Source organism: Solanum tuberosum, unplaced genomic scaffold (assembly GCF_000226075.1).
Source record: "Solanum tuberosum cultivar DM 1-3 516 R44 unplaced genomic scaffold, SolTub_3.0 scf00160, whole genome shotgun sequence".
Taxonomy (NCBI): domain Eukaryota; kingdom Viridiplantae; phylum Streptophyta; class Magnoliopsida; order Solanales; family Solanaceae; genus Solanum; species Solanum tuberosum.
In genome coordinates, this window is record NW_006239085.1 from 1095736 (window position 1) to 1113744 (window position 18009).

Consider the following 18009-nt stretch of genomic DNA (forward strand, 5'->3'; position numbering starts at 1 on the left):
ACTGGTGTTCAGTCTTGGGCGTGAGAGGGTGTTGAGTCGTACAATTGTCTCTTTATATGATCTTGGGCAATCCTCACCTGTTGACTTAGCTTTTGAGGTTGAGTTATGTTCAATGTCCATTTCTTTATGAGTTAATATGTTTTGATTGGACCTCCCTTATCACTCATAATGATCCTTTTGCCCATAGTGTCAAAAATATCTTTATTTTCCCTTTTCACTGTTTAATTAGTGCAACGATTTATTTGCTTGTCCAGTTTGTGTTTCTAGAAGAATATTACTTGCTAGTAAGATTAATTGTTAGTTCGCGCGTCAATAATAATATCTAAGTTCCTAGCCTAATTATTTACCTTCTCTAAGTTCAATGGATATTTATCTGTTTTAAGCAAAGTAAGAAATTATGTTTAGAAAACTTAAATAAAAAAATAAAAGGAAATAAAAACGATATCCAAATCCAATTGGGTTTTGATACAGAAGCAGGGGTCTAAATTATTAAATAAACCAAATCCAATTGAGTCTGGGTTTGATACAGCAAATTTAGAAACTAATAATAAAAACTAAATCCTAATTCAATTGGGTTTGATACAGAAAACCCATAAGCAACTCAAATTTGGTTTGAAAATCTATATAAACCACAACACAGCTACCAATTGGCCAAATTGAATTAAGGCTGTAAAGAAAACAAAGTTGTGTTCGTTTCAATAAAATCCTTCATATTAATCAATTTTGATATCAATGGAGGACAGGCTTAGCCAATTGCCAGATGAAGTTATTGTATCAATTCTGTCTCAATTAACAATTAGAGAAGCAGTCCAAACAAGTTCCCTTTCAATTCAATGGCACTATCTCTGGATGTATGTCACACGTCTCAAATTTGACGTTTCACAGTTTATTACATGGAAGATGTTTTATTATCCAAGGTTATGCAGAAAGGAAGGGATGAAGCATATCAATTTGATTAATAATGTTTTGGATTTCCACAAGGGTGGTCACTTAGAAGAATTCACTCTCTCTTTTCCTTTTCATAAGCATTTTAAGCGTGTAATAAGTAAATGTCTCAACTTTGTATCATCAAAGAAAAAGGTTGAAATCTTTCAACTAGACCTATCACTCAGTAAATACGAGCATAGGTGATATACCTTTCCATTTAATTTCATCTCAAGTCATAGATCAAATTTATCGCCATTTGTTAGTCTCAAAGTTTTGGCTTTCAATAATGTTGATGTTGACAATCGGGTGGTCAACTTTTTCATCTTCAACTGTCCCCTTCTTGAGAAACTATCTATTCATCAATCACTACTATTGACTCACCTGGAAATTGTTGGACCATCATGCTTCAACTTGAAAGATTTGGAACTATGTCATTGCATTGGTTTGGATTTCATCAAGATCCATAACGTCAATCTTGTCTCTTTTAAATACATAGGATGGAAATCAAATTTGCTTCTCAAGAATGTTACTTCAGTTCTTACTATTGATTTCAAGACGAGTAGAGCATTGATCTGTGAACTTGTTCATACGTTTACAACCTATTTCACTCTACTGACGACACTTTCACTTGAATTTGGTCATATGGGGATGGTAAGCAATTATATATTAATGTATTCCATAGAGCTAGAATATATAATTAATAAATAAAGCTTGATTTTACGCTTGTAATTTTTAATATGTTTGATTATTCCAGGATCTTCATTTTCTTGATCATGCTTTACCAAAGTTCAACAATCTCAAAGTGCTTGTGTTGAAAGTCGTAGGCGTGACGGATGAATCCCTACTTGGTATTACTCCACTAATAGAAGCATCTCCATATTTGCAAAAACTGCATATTGAGGTACGTATGAGTTTATTCTTTATGTTATTTTTCATAAATGCTTTTTTTGTTTTTAGTATATATGACATATTAAAATAACACGGGTTCAAATAAACTAAATCCAAACTAATAATTACTAAATATTAGGAGTTTAATACTCATGTTAAAAAATTGTTTTTTCCTTGTTATATTAACCAACACCAAATTTTGTATTTATTACTCATATTTTTATCCTTTTCTTCCGTATTGTTTTAACATATGCCAATTATAATGACTATTAACCTTCACTAAAAAAAAACCTTGTTCTCTTTCCTTTTATATTATGTCCAATTTTATATTTTTTTACTTAAAAATAATCAAATACTAATTTAAAAAATAATAATAAATGACAATTTTTTATGCCTTTAAAGCAATATAGATATAGATTATAAATCCCTTTTTTTTTAACAATCACATGTATGTATGTATGTATGGAATAAGAAATTGTGTTCGCAATTGGTATATGTATAAATTAAACTCAATTGCAATTATGTTAGGAAAATATGTTTTCCTTGGCTTCATACTAGTTATATTTTACTTACCCTTTGTTTTTCCTTTTCAGCTTGAGTGGGCTAAAACGACGATCTCCAAAAAAAAAGTTATACGGAAAAAGTGTCCCATCAGCATCTCAAAGAAGTCAAATATAGTGGTTACGTTGGTGGTTTTGCTGACATGATAGTTACAACTTACCTTATTGAAAATAGTGTAGCGCTTGAAATATTCATAATTGATCCTTACAAATATGATGCTCAATCGAGAGGACGGGCTCGACGACAACTACCAGGGAAAATTCCCAAACGAGTCAAGTTAGTGATCCTTTAGGGGTTGTTGGGTTACTGACTAGAGTCGTAGATATCAGTATTATAGGGATTAGTTATGAAGAATTTAATATGTTATTTTATTAAGATATAGTTATGTTTAGGTTAATTATTTATGCATTAAATTATTGGATATTATGCCTTATTTTAAGTAGTACTGCAAGCATTGTAACATGTTTCTGTACCCTCACACATAAAGTCATCAAGAGAAAACATGCAATAAATCACTGGATAATATTCCTTTCTTCAGGTACAGGGAAAGCAAAATTAATAATTTATATATAATGAAGTGGAAACCACTTGAAGATAAATTTTATACAGAAACCAAAGGGTGAAACTTAAGTCACAAAGAAACAAGCTATCTTCCAAATAAAACACTCAAGTATTACAGGCTACAACTCTGAATACACCCTCAGTGTTGCTCGGACTCTTTAAAAATATCAACGGATGCGTGTCAGATTCTTCAAAACTAGTGTATTTTTGAAGGATCTGGGCAACATTTTTGGAGAGTCCGTCAACTTAGCCCAGAGTGAACTCGTTATGTCATAACAACTTCTAAAGTGGATGATTTACGCATCTACATCAGTTTCCTTTCTTTTCTCTCTTATAGATTGACAGTGGAGATCCCTGGTAAAACTTGTAGTGGTATCCAAGAAGTAGAGAACAATCGACATTACACAGCAACCTACAAACATCGGTATGGGACCAAATATCCAAAGGAAGAGAGGAAATGACAAATAAAATGCTCGTAGTCCAAGTGACCAAAACATGCTCCCTCGGTTCAAATTCCTTGCGACATACTCCATAGAATCAGATCTTTCTTTGAAGGTAGGCACAGTAGCTAAGAAGCTAACATGAGCGTAGTACCTGATAGATTGAACATTGCAGAGAAATGCAACTAGAAAGCAAAGCAAGATGGTAAAAAACTTTATAGAAGACATCATAGATGTTTTATTCCCATACAGTAGCTCAGAGTGCGTATAGCTTGATTTGTTGCTCACAAATACACTAATGATTGAGCTGAGCGTAATTGCAGTTGTTGCCAAAAGTGTAGATGCCATAATGTTGTTCCGTATAGTTTGAACTGCCAGAACTCCATTCTTTATTGGATCCTGGATACAGTTACCTCAAAGTCAATTGAAATCACATAACTGACTATCAGTTGCTATGGATTGTACCTCTACCAGAACAGAACACTAATAATATGTTTCTCGATATATAGCACATAAGCAGGAAACAAGAATGGAAATGCAAAACTTGGACATGAAGAAAAACATTAAGATGATTGAGATCTTATACGATTAAATTAAGTTAATTGACATAATATATCTGTGTCTGATAAGTTCTGCAAACCAGACGCTGGTTTATTTTTTCTTCTCATTTTAGATTCTCATACTCCACTTCTTCCTTTTGGCAGAGAGTAAACTATGATGTTCCTACCAAGTTGCTCCTAAATAGCGCTAGGAAGTAACATATTTTGCTCGGATTCTTCAAATATGTCCACGGGTACATGTCAAATTCATCAGAAGTAACATATTTTTGAAGAATCTAACACAGGTACGGCGTCAAAAGTAAAGAGCCCGTGCCAGAGAATCAGAGCAAAACTCTTTCAACAGCAAATTTAGTCATAACTATCTTTCTCATCAGCTTCATATTCAGCAGCTGCTGAATTTTTCACTTTGCAAACTAAAACTTTTATATCAAGTACTTTCCCACTTTTTAAACTTGCAATTTCCTCATTTTTAGCATTTCTATATTAATGGAGATAATAATTAATCCAGATGGTCAGCTTGGAGTATTAATTTGTTTATATAGCAGAGAAATCCCAAAAAGGGTTTAAAACTCGGTGATTTGAATGTGAAGTAACTCAATTCAGAATGCTAAAATTGTGGTTAAAGAGAAACTTGTTAGAGTGCAGTAAGTCTGGAAACGATAATTTTATCCATCTTTTGGTAACCCTAATACCCCTAACCCAGCATAAACCTCCGCTGAAGTAATTAAAGCATAGTAGAAAAAAAGAAAATAGAGTAGAGAATGGAGACTAACGGTCATAATGGAGAGGACCCAGTGATGGCGAGACTCAGAGTTGATTCCGATGACAGTTCTTCTTGGATTGCGAATAATGAGGGTGAGAAGCCAGGCATGGTATGATACGAAAATGGCAATCCCAAAAGGGACTAGTAAATAATCAAGTTCTCGTTCCTCCATCATCATCCTCACTTCCTACCTTCTTGTTGGAGAGAAGGTGGAATGGAATATATTATAAATCTCTACTTGCCCAACTACTTTACTCACCAGAATTTATTCCTGCACCTAAATCATGTGGAACAACATAAATTATACTCCATCATACATTTTTATTGGTTCACTATATAATATTTTGGGAGGTTCAATTATATTTTTGTTCAATTTATAAAATTGAATAATTTGTTGATTTGTGTTTATTTTATCTTGCTATTAAATATTGGAGTATTTATTTTTAATATTTAGATGACTTATATTAATAGGGATGATTTGGTAAAATTATATGTATTATTTATTATTTTTAAATTTTTATGTTAAGTCAATAATAAACAATTATTGTTGGACAGAAACAATAATAAAAATGAGTCACTCACTTTGGATGGTGTGATGATAGTGGTTATGATTAATATATTATGGTATAATGGTTGATCTAGTAATTATTTATGATTTTTGAGGCTAATGACATTAGTGGATGAGATGGCAATTATTTATATTAATATAGATTAATGTTTATATTAATGAATGTAATAATAATTGTTGATGATGATTATAAATGATGACTAATGATTACAACGATTGATTTTGATGATTGGTGATTATATATGATTGAGCTGAGAAGTGAGAATGGTGGTTTGTGGATGATAAATGGTCGTGATCAGTGGCGAATCTAAAGGTAAAAAATAGGGCACCGGAACCCGTGGTCTCTTCGTAAAAACTAGATATTTTTATGTATATATTTTCTAAAATTTGTATATTATTATATTCTTGCACCCGTGCTATAAGAAGTCTATCTGGTCCACATGGTTAAATGTTGAGCTTTTTACTTTGAGGATGAAGAATCAATTCTCACTTAATACATTTTACTTGATGCATCCATGTTCGGATCAATTCCCACATAATACATTTTTCTGGGTGCACCCATGTTTGAAAAATCCTAGATTCGCCTCTGGTCGTGATTGATAGTGATAATAATTCTGGGTGAAATAGATGAAGTAGTTGTGAATGATGATTTCTGTAAAAGAATATAAATAAAAAATGTAATGATATTACAATTTTGTTATAGATATTAATCATTTGACTTTATCTGTACTCATTAAATAATTGTAAAATAAGTAAAACAAATATCACTTAATAATTAAAAATCAAACCTTGAAAACAAACCGACTTAATGATTGAGATTTGAATGATTATGATCAAGATCTTCGTTGATACTTCGTAATTATTGTTTATTGATAAGATTTTAATTATCATTTATAAAATAAAGTGGAAAGTTAGAGTAATTGGGAACAAGTGTTGATTTAATTTTTGAGGTGCAACAAATAATTGACAAGCTTCATGGTATTCACAAAGTGATAGACAAACTTTAAAGTGTTCATATAAAGGAGGTGAAGAGGACCACATATTTTTATAGGGAGAAAACGATTGTGCTTATTGACTAGACTAGATGGCCCATCCCAAGGACACAAAATGCCAATGGATCAAAGTAAAACTTATTAATGATATTAAACAGATACGAAGGCTTGGTTATATGTTTGGTTATATGTTATCGTAGAGTGATAAATATATTTTTTTAATTAAAATATTCGAATTCGAGTCTTAAATATGAATTGATTTCTTCTTGGATTTTCTCTTTCTATTGAATTAGGAATAAGTCAACTGCATAGGATAATAATAGCTAATGCAATAACACTTAGAAAGTAGATGATATTAAATATTTTATAGTGGTTAAGAGTTAATATGAATCGTAGTCAAGTCCCTTTAGATTACAAAGATGTTCTAGGTAATTTCTTGAAGTTTTTCTTGAACAAATCATGTGAAGTATAGTTCATATATCTACCCCATATCTATTCACTTTTAATTGATACAATATCTGACCGAAAATATTTTTAATCTATTCTCTCTTTTGGATACACAATAAATCAAACAAGAATAACAAGGCTTATTAAGAGTAGGATAAAGGTGTTTGAGAAGGTTTAGACAATTATATATGTTTCTTAACCTTCAATTGCTTTTTTTTTTATAGGCTCTTGAGCTAGGAGTTTAAGGTCTTTAACAAAGATGACAATTCAAAATCCTTGACAAGATAAATGAAAGAAGAGCAAATTGATTTGTGGAAGTTTTCTGAATAATTCATTCATCCCCAAACTTCTGTATTTGTACATGTATATTCACTACAAAACAACAAAATAATAAAACAAACTATACACTTGTCACTTCCTAATTTGTACAACTATCAACTATATGTAACAAACTATTATTCCTCATAAGCTTGTCACATGAGAACAGATTTCTAGAAGTTCTAATCTAATGGTTAATAATTGATCATCTTCATTCTTGATGAGGGGTTGTGATTTAGCCACGACATCTACAGACAAACTTTTCATACAGTTGGATTTTATCGAAGCTTTGTCTGAAATGTCTGAAACTTTTTTTCCTTTTCTTCTTTTTTCTTCAATGTGTATAGTTTCTTTAGAAGGAGAAATTGTAGATAGTGATGATGATTTCTGAGTGTCAAGATCCCCCCTCAAATTGGAGGGAAAAGAAGAAACCCCCAATTTGTGCAATAAGTGCTGATGTGAAGGACTGGCCAGGGGCTTCGTGAACAGATCTACAAACTGATGAGCAGAAGGAACGAATGAAAGAGTGATGAGACCGAAAACGAATTGGCGAACAAAATGAGAATCCAACTCCACATGTTTGGTTCTCTCGTGAAACACGGGGGTTTTGGCTATGTGCATGGCTGCTTTGTTGTCGGAATGAACAGAAACTGGCAACGGAAGAGGTGCAGAGAGATCAACAAGTAGCCGAGTTAACGAGGTAATCTTAGTTGTGACACGTCTCATAGACCTAAATTCTGCTTCAGTTGAGGATAAGGAAACTGAAGTTTGCTTCTTAGATTTCTAGGAAATAGGAGCACCACCAAGTGTGATGAAATAGCTGCTGACGGATCGACGAGATTCTTTACAGGAAGCCCAATCGGCATCGCAAAAAGCAAGAAGATGCATAGATGGATCCGAGGAGAGAAGAATACCTTGACTTGGATCAACACTCAGGTATCTCAAAACTCTAAGTGCTGCAAAATAATGGGATTGAGTAGGCTGTTGCATAAACTAACTTAATTTCAACACAACGAATGATAAATCTGGTCTAGTGTGTGTCAAATAGTTAATCTTCCCAATAATATACCTATAGATAGTAGGAATAGGTAACAAGGGACTATCATCTGCGGTGAGTTTAGAATAAGGATCAAATGGAGAAGAAACCTCGGGACCTGTATGAGGAAATTCTTGCAGCAGGTCTAAATTGAACTTCCTCTGATTGATAATGAAACCTTGTTTTTCTCTGAAAATCTCAAGGCCTAAGAAATAATGTATGTCACCCAGATACTTGACTTTAAACTCTTGGTTTAAAAAATCAAAAACATGTATAATTTCAGCCTTGTCATTCCCAATAATCAAAATATCATCCACATACACAGCAATAATGGACACAAGCCCAGCAGGGACTTTGAAAAATAATAAGTAGTCATTAAGAGAACTAGAATAACCCTGAAAGATCAGTGCCCCTGCTAATTTAGCATACCATTGTCTTGAAGCCTGCATCAACCCATATAATGATTTCTTTAAGAGACAAACTTGAGTAGATTTGACAAGGGGAAAACCTGGAGGAGGTTTCATGTAAACAGTTTCTTGTAAATCACCATGTAAAAAAGCATTACTGACATCTAATTGGTGAACTGGCCATCATTTTTTCACAGTAACAGTGAGAAGGCACCTAATGGTTGTCATCTTAACCACAGGTGAAAATGTATATGTATAATCAATACCAAACTGTTAAATGTCCCCCCTAACAACCAACCTAGCGTTCAACCTTTCAATTATATCATCAGACTTATGTTTGACTTTATAAACCCATTTATCGGGTAGGGCCATTTTACCTGGAGGAAGTTTAACCATATCCCAAGTATGATTAAAATCTAAGGCTTGTAGTTCTTGCTGCATAGTTATTGTCCAGCCTGGGTGTTTAGATGCTTGTGCAAAACTATGAGATTCAGTTATATGAGATAAGGAGATGAGAGTGTGTTGATTAGGCAAGAACAAAGAATTAAAAGAAAAAGCAGAAGGCTTAGAAGGATAAAGAAATCATGTCTCAATTAGATCAGTTAAAAACTATGTTGTTGCATATATAGTCATGTAGATAACTTGGCACAATAGTAATTCTGCCAGATCTCCTAGGTAGAGGAGAAGGCTTTTGGAGAGGAGGAGAAGGAAAAATGGGAGATGATGGATAAGAAAGGGACTGAGAAAGAGGGGGAGGTGAATAAGGGATGTTTGAGGGAGAGTGATCAGGAGATTCAGGAAAAATGAGAGGACTAGAGAGTTGTTCATCTAGGAAAGAAGGGAAAGATGAGAAAATGGGTGGAGAAGTAGACATGAATGAATTGAAAGGAAAATGTTGTTCATGAAAATGGACATCTCTTAAGGAAAATATCTTATGTGTAGCTAAGTCTAGGATTCTATAACCTACCTAGAAAGACACAAGGTATAGCTCTAGGAGAAAATTTGGATCTCTGATGTGCTAGAGTATAAACATAACATAAGCAACCAAAACTTCTAAGGTTGTGATAGGAAGGAGACTGACCAAAGAACATCTCATAAGGAGTTTTCCCTTTAAGAACTTTGGAAGGGAATTTATTGATCAAATGAGTGGTTGTGAGAATGGACTCCCCCCAATAACAAATAGGTAATTGATATTGAAACATGAGACTCCTAGCTAGTTTAAGAAGGTGTCTATGCTTTCTTTCTACAACTTTATTTTGTTATGGTGTGGCAACACAAGAGGTCTGATGGAGAATCCCTTGAGACTTAAGGAATTGTGCTCCTTGATGACCTTTTCCTAGTTCTATGGCATTATCAGATTTAATACATTTGACTTGTGTTTGAAACTATCTCTCAATCATGATAAAAAATTCCTTTAAAAGAGGAAAAACATTTCTCTTGGAACTCATCAAAAATGTCCAAGTACCCCTACTATAATCATCCATTATAGTTAGGAAATACCTAAAATCATTGTAAGTAGAGGACTTATAAGGCCCCCAAGTGTCAATATGCAGTAGATCAAATATCTTTTTAGAATGAATATTATTGTGGGGAAAAGGCAATCTAGTTTGTTTTGCTTGAGGGAAGACATCACATACACAATCAGAATTAGGACCAAACTTAATGAAATCAAACTTTTTCATTACTGAAAAGGGGATATGTCCCAATCTTACATGCCAAAGGTCTACATTAGGAATTACATTGACAGAACTTTGAAAAGAAACATGATCAGACTTAGAAATGGAATTACTTCCTTCTTGAAAAGAAACAACATTCTTGGATGAAAACTTAAACCTAGAACTTACAACCTCCAACAAGTATAAATCATCCCTGACCTTACCAAAAACTTGATTGTTCTTCATTAAATGGCCCTGTAAGAAACAACAACTAGGAGTGAAAATAATGTCACATGCATATTGAGTGCACAATCTATTGAAAGACAACAAATTGTATTTGAAAACTGGGACATGTAACACATTTTCAAGTGTTAAGTTGGGCAGAATGGGAACACATCATGTATGTTTCACAATGATCCTAAAAGAATTCGGCAATGCAATATGCAAAGGCACAGGAAGAGGAGTCAAAGAAGTCTGGAATCAAAACAAATATGTTCTGAAGCACCTGAATCAATAATCTAGGAATTAAAAATGGATAAACAGGAAACAGAATATTTAAGAACTGTACCAAATATAGCAGAAGCATTAAAACCACCTATTGATGTACTAGTTTGTTCCATTTTAATATCCTTTGCAACCTGTTTCACCAATGCTGCATATTGTTCTTTGTTAAGTTGATCAAGAATGTTAGCATTAGATGTCCCTTGGTGTTGTGGCAGGTTTGTTGCTTTAGTGTCTTCATTTGTGAAAGTTTCATTGGCCCTTCCCTGAAACCCTTTTGATTTATTAGAGTCAAAATCCCTAGATTTGGTGAACTCAAAATCATCAGGGAAACCAATTCTTCTAAAGAAATTATCATAAACATGTCCAATTTTTTCACAGTGTGCAAGATACATTTGGATCATATTTTCCCTTTCTTCCCTTGTTCTTGAAGTCCCCCATGCCTCCTCTTTGAGTAATATTGAAATTCCTCTGTTGAGTGAAATTTCTTCTTGAAATAATACTTTCTGAATTCTGAAGTTGCCTCCCCTGTGAATTAACCATAAATCTCATAGCATTATTAGAATAGGAACCATGAGCATAGGTTTCCCTTCGGTTTTCATCTTGTAGGAGTAGTAAATAACCATAATCAATGCTAGGTAATGGGTCATCATCAATATGTTTCCCCTAGCTTGGGAATAAACATCATTGAGACCTATGAGAAATTGAATCAATCTTTGGTCCTCCAAAGATTTAACTAGTTTAGACTTACCCTCACAGATACATACACAAGAACAATACATTATGAGATTAAGAGCATCCAATTCATCCCACAAGCGTTTAAGTCTAGTGAAATACCCTGCTACATCAGAATTTCCTTGGACAGTGCCTGATAATTCCTTTTGCAAATGATACAACTTAGCACCATTGGTTCTACCAAATCTGGGCTCTAAGTTGTCCTATAATTCTTTTACTATTTTAAAATAGATGACACTATCTGCAATTTCTTTTGTTAATGAGTTCAATAACCATGATTTTACCATGTCATTGCAGCAACACCATTGTCCATATTGTGGAGTTTGTGGATCTGGTGATGCACAAGGCCCATTGATAAACCTAAGTTTCTTCTTAGCAGACAGAGCAATGAGCATGGATCTTCTCCAACCTGGAAAACCCTTTCCATCAAAGGTTAAATTCACCAAGCTCATTCCAGGGGTTCTGAGTTGTGGAGAAAGTAGGGATGATGTGCATCAATGGCCATCAATTGACCAGGTTGAGTATTAACAGTCGAAGTGTTTCCGGGAGTAAGAACAGTTTCAGGTCCTGTGGTTTTCATGTATCAAAGATTGATGATTTAGAAGTTTACATGAAGATGATGATGATAGATATTTGGATCGAGCTACTGCTCTGATACCATGAAAGAAGAGTAAATTGATTTGTGGATGATTTCTGAATAATTCATTCATCCCCAAACTTCTGTATTTGTACATGTATATTCACTACAAACAACAAAATTAAAAAAATACTATACATCTGTCACTTACTAATTTGTAAAGCTATCAACTATATGTAACAAACTATTATTCCTCACAAGCTTGTCACGTGAGAACAGATTTCTAGAAGTTCTAATCTAATGGTTCATAATTGATCATCTTCATTCTTGATGAGGGGTTGTGATTTAGCCACGACATCTACAGACAAACTTTTCATACAACTGGGTTTTATCGAAGCTTTGTCTGAAATATCTGAAACTCTTTTTCCTTTTCTTCTTTTCTTTCTTCTTCAATGTGTATCGTTTCTTTAGAAGGAGAAATGGTAGATGGTGATGATGATTTCTGAGTGTCAATAATAAAATTTATTTTTTTCTAAGAATTAAGTAAATAACTTTTCCATATACTGACATTAGAATTCTATTACTTGTTGATCTTCTAGATTGCATCGAAAGTCAAAATCCCATACTTATTTCCATAGAAGTCTTTTGATTGCTCCTTAATTTCCGCCTTGGAATTCCCCCCACCCCACCACCACCACTCCTCCTTAAAGAACAATTTTCTTACGCAAATTTGGAGTAGTCAAATTCAAAATAGATATCAAACATTAAAGAAGAAATCAAAAACTAGTATGTAAATCTTTTTTTTTTTTTTTTTTGTTTTGCCTAATTGGCCATTTTAAAATTTTCAAAAGGGATAAAGCATAAATACAATGTAGAAGGATACGAGAAAGAAGAATCCGTATTAGATTTTGATCATGTATTTAGGAAAGTCAAATAACTAGCTAGGTGGACTGTGCTACATGTATTTAGGTAAGGTTAAAATAGATTAATAAACGGATAAGATTGTAATTATAATCCTTTTAATAATTACTTGGATTAAGCAGGTCAATTTGCATTAAATATGTGATAATAATTGAACCTACAAAACTTAAAATTTGTGGTGATCATATCGATCATCTAAATACAAGAAATTGGTTTCGCTATATTTTGATAAGCTATCTTATGGATCAATTTTGATTAATTACATAAGCAATTCAAATTGTCCCAATTAGATGACCTTACTTGAGTTGGTCTAAGAGAAAAGTACTGAACTTGACGCAAATTATTAGTTTTGTTTCCAAATTATTGATAGCCTTAAAAATATTTCTCTACTTGACTAACTATACTTAGATACTCCCTCGATTAGCCACATGACATAGCAAGTGGTCTCAAACTCTTGTAGGAGCATGAAGCTCTTAATAAGAAGTAGACAAAAGTGTTGAAAACACCCCTAAACTTGGTGAGAATTTAGGGGTGTGTTTCACTCATGTTGTAAAATCGGGGGTATTTTAGTTCAATTCGCCAAGTAAAGGATTGTTTTAAAAGCTATCAATAGTTCGAAAAAAATTAATAGTTCTCGCCAAATTTAGGAGTGTTTTCAATACTTCTCTCTTAGTCTTAATCAACCAATAGTTTAAGGTGGAAGAATTAGGATTTTAATTCTTTTTTCTTTTGGGGGGGGGGGAGGGTGGGGGAGGAGGGGACGGTGTTATCCAAAGTTTCTTCTTAGTTTATGCTTGTCTCGGATAGGTATAGTTGATGGATTTCAAGTTGGGAATGTGGGTTATGACTACATTTAAAGTGTATACGTTGTGTATATATGTATACGTTGTGTATATATATGTATATTATATATATAGATTTGCACAAATATAAATATTATAAGTACGCTGATGTGCGTAGAAATTATAACACATCTTATATTTTTTACTTGAAGTTGGTTTTAATGGTAATTTTTATGTTAAAATGTTGTTTCGTAGGTTTTAGGTCCAAATGGTAAAAAAAAAAAAAAAAAAGTATAGCAACAAATTTTAGGAAATTTACTATAGCACTAACTTAAGTATTCTTGATCAGCCAATAGTTCAAGTTGGAGTAATTAGGGTTTTTCTCTTTTGGGGTAATCCAAACTTTCTTCTTAGTTTATGTATGTCTCATATAAGTGGGTTATAAGTAGAGGTATATTTCAAGATTTTAATTCTATGGGTATAAGGTTATTAGCATAATTCATTTTCCTAAATTCATACTAATGAAAATTGACTAAACAAATGTTCAACTTTATAACTATATTTTTAAGGGAAAATTAGCAAACTAGTCAAACTCTTAATATAATTATTAAAAATATCTATATTTTAAAATAATTATTGAAAAAATGTCAAAATGTCAATATTTTAGCAAATAAAACGTATCCTAATATAATTAATTTTCTTTCATTTTATTTCTCAAATCAGGCTCCACATTGGACTAATTTTACTCTCTTATCCGTGAAAAAGAAGAAAAAAATATCACATTACCCACTTTTCCCTCTTTTTAGGTTTTTACCCCAAATTCCTCTTTTCTCTCTCTTGAGTTTTTCACCATTGTTCTCTTCTTTCCTTGTCTAAGAAAATCACCTCTTCTATTTTCCTCCAATTTGTTCAAGAAATCTCACAATTCCTTTAAAATATTTTTCACGCACTTATAAAGGTTAATACATTGTCACCAAGTATCTTTTGAGATTTTCCTCTATTATGTAAAGACACTATCAATAAAATAAAATAAAAAATTGGGTGTTGAAGATTTCAAAAAACTTGTTGAAGATCAAGTTGAGGAAGAACAATTTCCTATTAGTTTATTTTGTATTTATAGTTTTTTTTTAGAAGTTTATATCCTTTCTCAATTAATATTCAAATCAGTATGTATGCTATTAATATTTGTATTCATTCAAAATCTCATGTTGCATAGTTTATGAATCTTGTATTTGTTACTTTAGCAACTTAGGACCTCAATTCTTCGTTTCAACTCCAAATTCAACTCCGTAACCTCACATAGACCCGTTTCAACTTCCTATTAGTTTGTTTTGTTTTTTTATAAAAAAAAATCAGAATTTTGTATCCCATCTCAATTTGTATTCATTCAAAAATCATGTTGCATAGTTTATGAATCTCGTATTTGTTCCTAATTTGTATTCATTCTAAAGGTATGTCAACTAGTTATGTATTTTATTTAAGAATGATTGCAACAAATATCAACAAATATTCACTTATTCCTTTTCAGTTTTATATTTCATTCTCACTTTTTCCAACTACCGAAAGGGAAAAATAGTCATTTCCACGAAAAATTACCAAAATGACCTTTCGGGTCATTACAGTATGCATATTATATGATGTATATTACTATTTTTTGTATTTTATATATTATTATACAAAATACTATATAAAAACTAGAATGAATATAAATACAAATAAAATACATATTGGAATGAATACTACTTAAGAAAGGATACAAGATTCTGAAGCTATGGGTATAAGGTTATTAGCATAATTCATTATATTTATATGGCCAAACACATATACAACCCCTCTAACTTGCCCACATTTTTCATTTTGGAACTTTATCTTAGCTAATAAATACACAGTGAAAAAAATACATGAATACAAATAGGTTTCTTAAATAACTACAAATTCATTTGGCATACCTATTGGAATGAATACAAACTAATTAAAAAATACAAGTTTCATTATACAAAATACAACATGAAAACTATAATGAATACAAATAGTATACATATTGGAATGAATACGATTTAAAAAAGGTAGCAAAATTCTGGAACAAAAATACATTGTGAGAAAGGCACATGTTTGAGTTTTCTTTGAAAATGTAACTGGTGAGAAATTTAAGTGATATTTACTTCTTTTTTTTTGAAATATTCTCTCCCTTGATTTTTCTCCCTTATGTTATTAAATAATTGTATTCTTTCAAATTAACAATTTAAAAATACATAAATCAGATACATAACAAACTAAAATATTGACACTTTTAATAAATATTAAAAATGTGGCTAATGAATCCTATTAAATGCTAAAATATTGACATTTTAAAAAAATTTCCTATTTTTAAGGGACAGTTATTAATATATATCATTTGGACATTTGATTTATAAAAAATGATTGAAGTATACACTATATATATTTGACTGTATATGGTGTATATGTATTATGTATATGCATGTATATTATATGTATAGGTATGCATATTATATGATGTACATGGGTATTATGTATATGCATGTGTATTATATGTATAGGTATGCCTAACACCCAAAAACCCGACGATGCGGAATTAATAAAAAAAGAATAAGATAGAAAGATAAGCGGAAGTCTTTAAATAAACTCAACATAACCCCAGAATTGGTTGTCACATGTACAAACCTCTAATACAGAATCTGAATAAAATATACAAGTCTCATAGTAAAGTTCTAGAATAGAACAGAACAGTAAATATAGATAACTTGAGGGCACGTCTGGAATGAACCGCTACCTCTCAAGTAAGTCTGGAAGCTCTAATCTGAAGATGAGTAATAAGTCGGATCTGATAGAGTTGTCAACCTACACAACTGTGTAGAAGCAAGGGTGAGTACCAAAAGCAATAGGTACTCGCAAGTAACACTAAACTAAGCTAAACTAGCAGCTACAAACAACTCCTTTCAATCCCAACCGAACCACCGAAACTTCATTCTAACAGCGAACCAACAACCTATACTACACAATTCATAATCAACAGATATATCCAACAGTATCTCAACATCAACCTCATATCCTCATATAAGAGCAAATAGATCATATATCACATGAAGAGGAGCAAGTAGGTAAAATCCACACACCACAGACAAAGATGAAGTGAAATGCGATGCAAATGCAATAATGATGTCATGTAGTCGTGATGCATGTCTGTCCTAAGATACACATCTGTTGACGTAATTCAGACCGCGCTGAATACTCAAATCAGAACCCATGGGGGCCACACATGGACCATGTATCACCGCCGGAACCAGATCCCATCGGCATCCAAATCGCTAGCCGGAGCTAGTCTCAACTGTGTCTCATATCCATCCATCCTCATATAAGTGTCTCAGAACTCGTGGCAGATAGTTCACACATGGGATGAATAATGAATATGCACGTCATCAATCACAATCATATCACGATCACATCATAGTATTACACATCATCTGTCTCACTCACAACCATATCACGACCACATCATAGTATTACACATCATCTGTCTCAATCACAACCATATCACGACCACATAATAGTATTACACATCATCTGTCTCAACATCAATGTCTGTATCAATCATAGCCTACTCATGCTCTTCTATCCCTCAATATCAGTTATCACATAACTTATTCAACAAATTCAAGTCACATATAACACATTTAGCTCGTTTTATTCCCCATCTTTCATTTACAACAATTTCAATCAACAATAAAACTCATCCTCAATCCCCCATTACTCCCCCCCAACACCAATTAGGAAAGTAGTCATGTGTAGTCTAAGAGTTTAACAAAGTTTAGAGGTCACTTGCCTCAAAACACTTCAACTAGTAACTCAAATTTGAGTTTTACCCTTCCAAGCACGCTCCAAATCACCACAATCTATTCATAAATGGAATCCCACAATCAATATGAATCTAACAACACCAATATCGTGATATTTGGAGAAAAAAGGTAAAATGGTCAAAAATCTCGCTCCGGAAAATATTCTCGAAATCTGGAAAATTTTTAGTGAAAAATGTTCCACAAGAAATTTAGAATCCAATAGTGAAAATCGTTTCAAAAAAGGAGTTGAAATGAGTCCACAAACTCAATTTTTCTATTAAATTCGGGTTAGGCAAAACCCCCAAATTTTACACTTTAAATCTCAAATTTCGATGTTAAAATCCATAAATAATCGATGGAAATCAAAGAACTTTCGTCAAAATAACTTACCCAATGAATTCCTTGCGAAAAACCACTTGAAATCGCCTATTTTCGAGCTCTCAAAGTCAAAAAATGGAGAAATGGGTATTTTTCAAGTTGGGGGAAAATGGCTACTGGTTTTTGACTTAAAAAGGA

The 18009-nt window shown here is 32.6% G+C and overlaps 2 protein-coding genes across 2 annotated transcripts; one reads left to right on the top strand and one right to left on the bottom strand.

The window, feature by feature from the left end:
• Positions 1-732: 732 nt before the first annotated feature.
• On the top strand, positions 733-2522 carry LOC107061715 (putative F-box protein At3g58860). Its single transcript, XM_015311479.1, has 4 exons — positions 733-1045; positions 1424-1578; positions 1682-1828; positions 2409-2522. The coding sequence occupies exons 1-4, from the start codon at positions 733-735 to the stop codon at positions 2520-2522; spliced, it is 729 nt and encodes a 242-aa protein (XP_015166965.1).
• Positions 2523-2915: 393 nt separating this feature from the next.
• Positions 2916-5015, bottom strand: LOC102578337 (uncharacterized). Its single transcript, XM_006353752.2, has 2 exons — positions 4711-5015; positions 2916-3776 (listed from the first exon to the last, which is right to left on the bottom strand). The coding sequence occupies exons 1-2, from the start codon at positions 4876-4878 to the stop codon at positions 3234-3236; spliced, it is 711 nt and encodes a 236-aa protein (XP_006353814.1). The 5' UTR covers positions 4879-5015; the 3' UTR covers positions 2916-3233.
• Positions 5016-18009: the final 12994 nt, after the last annotated feature.

Excerpts from the sequence above, each read along its gene's own strand:
- LOC102578337 (XM_006353752.2), bottom strand. The coding sequence starts at position 4,878 with ATGATGATGGAGGAACGAGAACTTGATTATTTACTAGTCCCTTTTGGG. Across the intron at positions 3,777-4,710 it reads GGGTCCTCTCCATTATGACC|GATCCAATAAAGAATGGAGT; the intron begins GTTAGTCTCCAT and ends AACTGTATCCAG.
- LOC107061715 (XM_015311479.1), top strand. The coding sequence starts at position 733 with ATGGAGGACAGGCTTAGCCAATTGCCAGATGAAGTTATTGTATCAATT. Across the intron at positions 1,046-1,423 it reads GCATTTTAAGCGTGTAATAA|GATGGAAATCAAATTTGCTT; the intron begins GTAAATGTCTCA and ends TTAAATACATAG. Across the intron at positions 1,829-2,408 it reads TGCAAAAACTGCATATTGAG|CTTGAGTGGGCTAAAACGAC; the intron begins GTACGTATGAGT and ends TTTCCTTTTCAG.